Source organism: Lacerta agilis, chromosome 12 (genome assembly GCF_009819535.1).
Source record: "Lacerta agilis isolate rLacAgi1 chromosome 12, rLacAgi1.pri, whole genome shotgun sequence".
NCBI lineage: Eukaryota > Metazoa > Chordata > Lepidosauria > Squamata > Lacertidae > Lacerta > Lacerta agilis.
Genome location: NC_046323.1, coordinates 50,549,832 through 50,552,338, shown reverse-complemented (window position 1 = coordinate 50,552,338; position 2,507 = coordinate 50,549,832). Strand labels below are relative to the sequence as shown.

Sequence of the window (2,507 nt, the reverse complement as noted above, 5' to 3'; positions counted from 1 at the left end):
TCATGCCTCTGCCATGAATCTATAAATTGGCCTTAGACCACTACTTTCATAGCAGACAGCAGGCCCGTGCAGAGCTTGTCTGTGGCCCCGGGTGGAAGTCTTGTTAGAATAAAGTTATAAATTCAAACAAAAAAAGCCTATTCCTGGGCAAGTGTACCTAGCGGCCCGCCACCCTCCATGAGCCTGGCTGACAGACTCCCAGGAATTCATGAATTGCTCAGAGAAAGTTGACTGTGAGCCAACAAGAACTGCATTATTCTACCTCTCCCTATTCTAGAGGCTGCACACCTCCCAACTTCACTTTATCTGATGAAAGCGGTTGTAACCTGTGAAAACTTATCCTACTCAATAAGCTAGAGGTGCCAATGTACTTTTTGTCCTTTGCCAATACTGTACTAAATAACACAGACACTCTCTGTAATTATACTACTCACTAGCAAAAGGACTTTTGGAAGATTAACCAGTTAATTTTCAATTTGGGGTATATAACAGCTAATTGTTGCAAGCCAATGTATAAAAGTCAGGTTTAAGTTTAGAAGCGCAATCGATACCTAAACTGAATATCTTGAGAAGGATGCACAATTCCAAACCCACAGCGGCTTCCATCGACTGGTGGGATTTCCTCTTCTGCATTAACCAGTTCCATGTCAAAGCAGGTGAGCATCAGGATCACAAACATCTTCAATTCACTGACAGCAAAGAATCGCCCAGGGCAAATAGACGGCCCTCCACCAAAAGGCATAGTGTATTGTTTGAGCTTTTTCCCATTCTTATAGAACTCTCTTTTGGTGCCATCTGGGTTCAAGAACCTGTCATATTTGAATGTGTGGGGATCAGGGTGGATTTCTGGGTCCATATGCAGTCCAAGGAAAGGGAAAAGAAGTAGATGGTCTCCTTTACGAAGAATATATTCTCTCCCATCAGACATTTTAAGATCTGTATCCTGCATCACACTTCTGAACAGGAACGGATTCGCTTTCAAGCGCAGAATTTCTTCTATTGTACTGTCCAGAAGAGGCGTCTTTATTGTTTCCAGGGACACATTGAAGATGGGACTTCCTGGATTCACTTCCTGACCAGTCTCTCTCAGTACTCGGTCCACTTCTTCCCACACTGCCTTCTTTGCTTCTGGATACTTCAGGAGATGCACAAGAACCCAAAAGGCAGCTGGACCAGTGTTAGCTTGAGATGCCCAGAGGAGAAGAAACATGAATTGTGTCCTCATCTTTTCAGTCACCCCAATCTCAGCCATTTGTTGATCTTGTTCAACTATCCAATTGCTGATGTTATCCTTCTGATAGATCTTCTCAACCGACAGTATGTCCCATAAGAATTTCCTCAATCTTTCTGTCTCCATTTTGCCCTGAGGGTCCAGAATACCAAAAACCATTTGGGGAAATAAGTGATCAAATTTCTGAAAATTCCCAAAGAAATCTCCACATTGTGTTAGTTTATTCTCCTTAGCGCTTCCTTCGCTCTCCACATCTTTGTCTGGCTCAGTTCCAAACAAAGCCAGAAAGGCAGCCTGGAAAATTGTATTGTAGCTAAAGTGCAGGACCCCATCCTGCTGCCAGTGTCTCTTATTCTCACCTGAATCCCAGCTATGAAGCATCACAGTCTTCAGCTTCTCCATCATCACCTGGTTCAGGGCAACTAGACTCTTGCCTCTCAGATACTTCTTGCTGTTTTGTTGCACAATTTTATGATGCAATTGGGATGCTTGGAACCTAAAAGCGTTAAAAACTATTTTCAATCCAAACGTATCAAAATCCAGCTTGTCTTTTGACTTCTTTATTATATCCCGGTAAGTGCAAGGGTCCAGCACAAAATGTAAGTAATTGCCGCCAACCAGCACCGTGAAAATGTCCCCATGTTTCTTCTGCATGCATTCCAAAAACTCTGCAGGTTTCTTCTTGAAATGCAACCCATGTCCTAGCCATGGAATGAAGCCTTTGTCCAGAGGAGGTTCCTTGGGTTTCCTTTTGCGAAATGCTCCTACTGCATACAGCCCACCAAATACAGTTGCTAGGAAGGATGTTAAGAAAACATAAAGCGCAGTCTCCCAGGAATCCATGACTGGTGCTCAGAAGACCAAGCTGCTCAGCCAACCCATAGAATGAATCCTCAGCTCTACTTATAATGCACCTGCTTGGCAGACCTGCGTAAAACTGCCTCAGCAAATTTGAGTTGGCAGGCTCTCCTCACTTTTGCATCATTACAGCATTGCATTATTCACTCAGACCTACATGTTTAGGAAATTTATGTTCTGCTTGTTCACAAGCTAAACCACTGAAGCACATGAAGTGGAAATTATTGCTGGCAGTATGTTACGACAGCTTGCTAGCTAGGGGAGTAAGATTCTGTTAACTGAATTATATGGTTACCAGCTGCCTGGGTCAGCAGCTGTGGTACAGAACCACTCAGTCTATGATTCACTTTCAGTATTAGCCCAGTAGCATGGCAATTATGTTTTGTAGTATATTGTTATAAAGGTAAAGGTAAAAGGG

The 2,507-nt window shown here is 43.2% G+C and overlaps 1 protein-coding gene across 1 annotated transcript; it reads right to left on the bottom strand.

The window, feature by feature from the left end:
- Positions 1 to 466: 466 nt before the first annotated feature.
- On the bottom strand, positions 467 to 2,074 carry LOC117055769 (7-alpha-hydroxycholest-4-en-3-one 12-alpha-hydroxylase-like). The gene has a single exon (XM_033165583.1). It carries the CDS (start codon positions 2,072 to 2,074, stop codon positions 533 to 535), a length of 1,542 nt encoding a protein of 513 aa, XP_033021474.1. The 3' UTR covers positions 467 to 532.
- Positions 2,075 to 2,507: the final 433 nt, after the last annotated feature.

What these genes read in the sequence shown, in the direction of transcription:
- LOC117055769 (XM_033165583.1), bottom strand. Translation starts at nt 2,074, where the DNA reads ATGGATTCCTGGGAGACTGCGCTTTATGTTTTCTTAACATCCTTCCTA.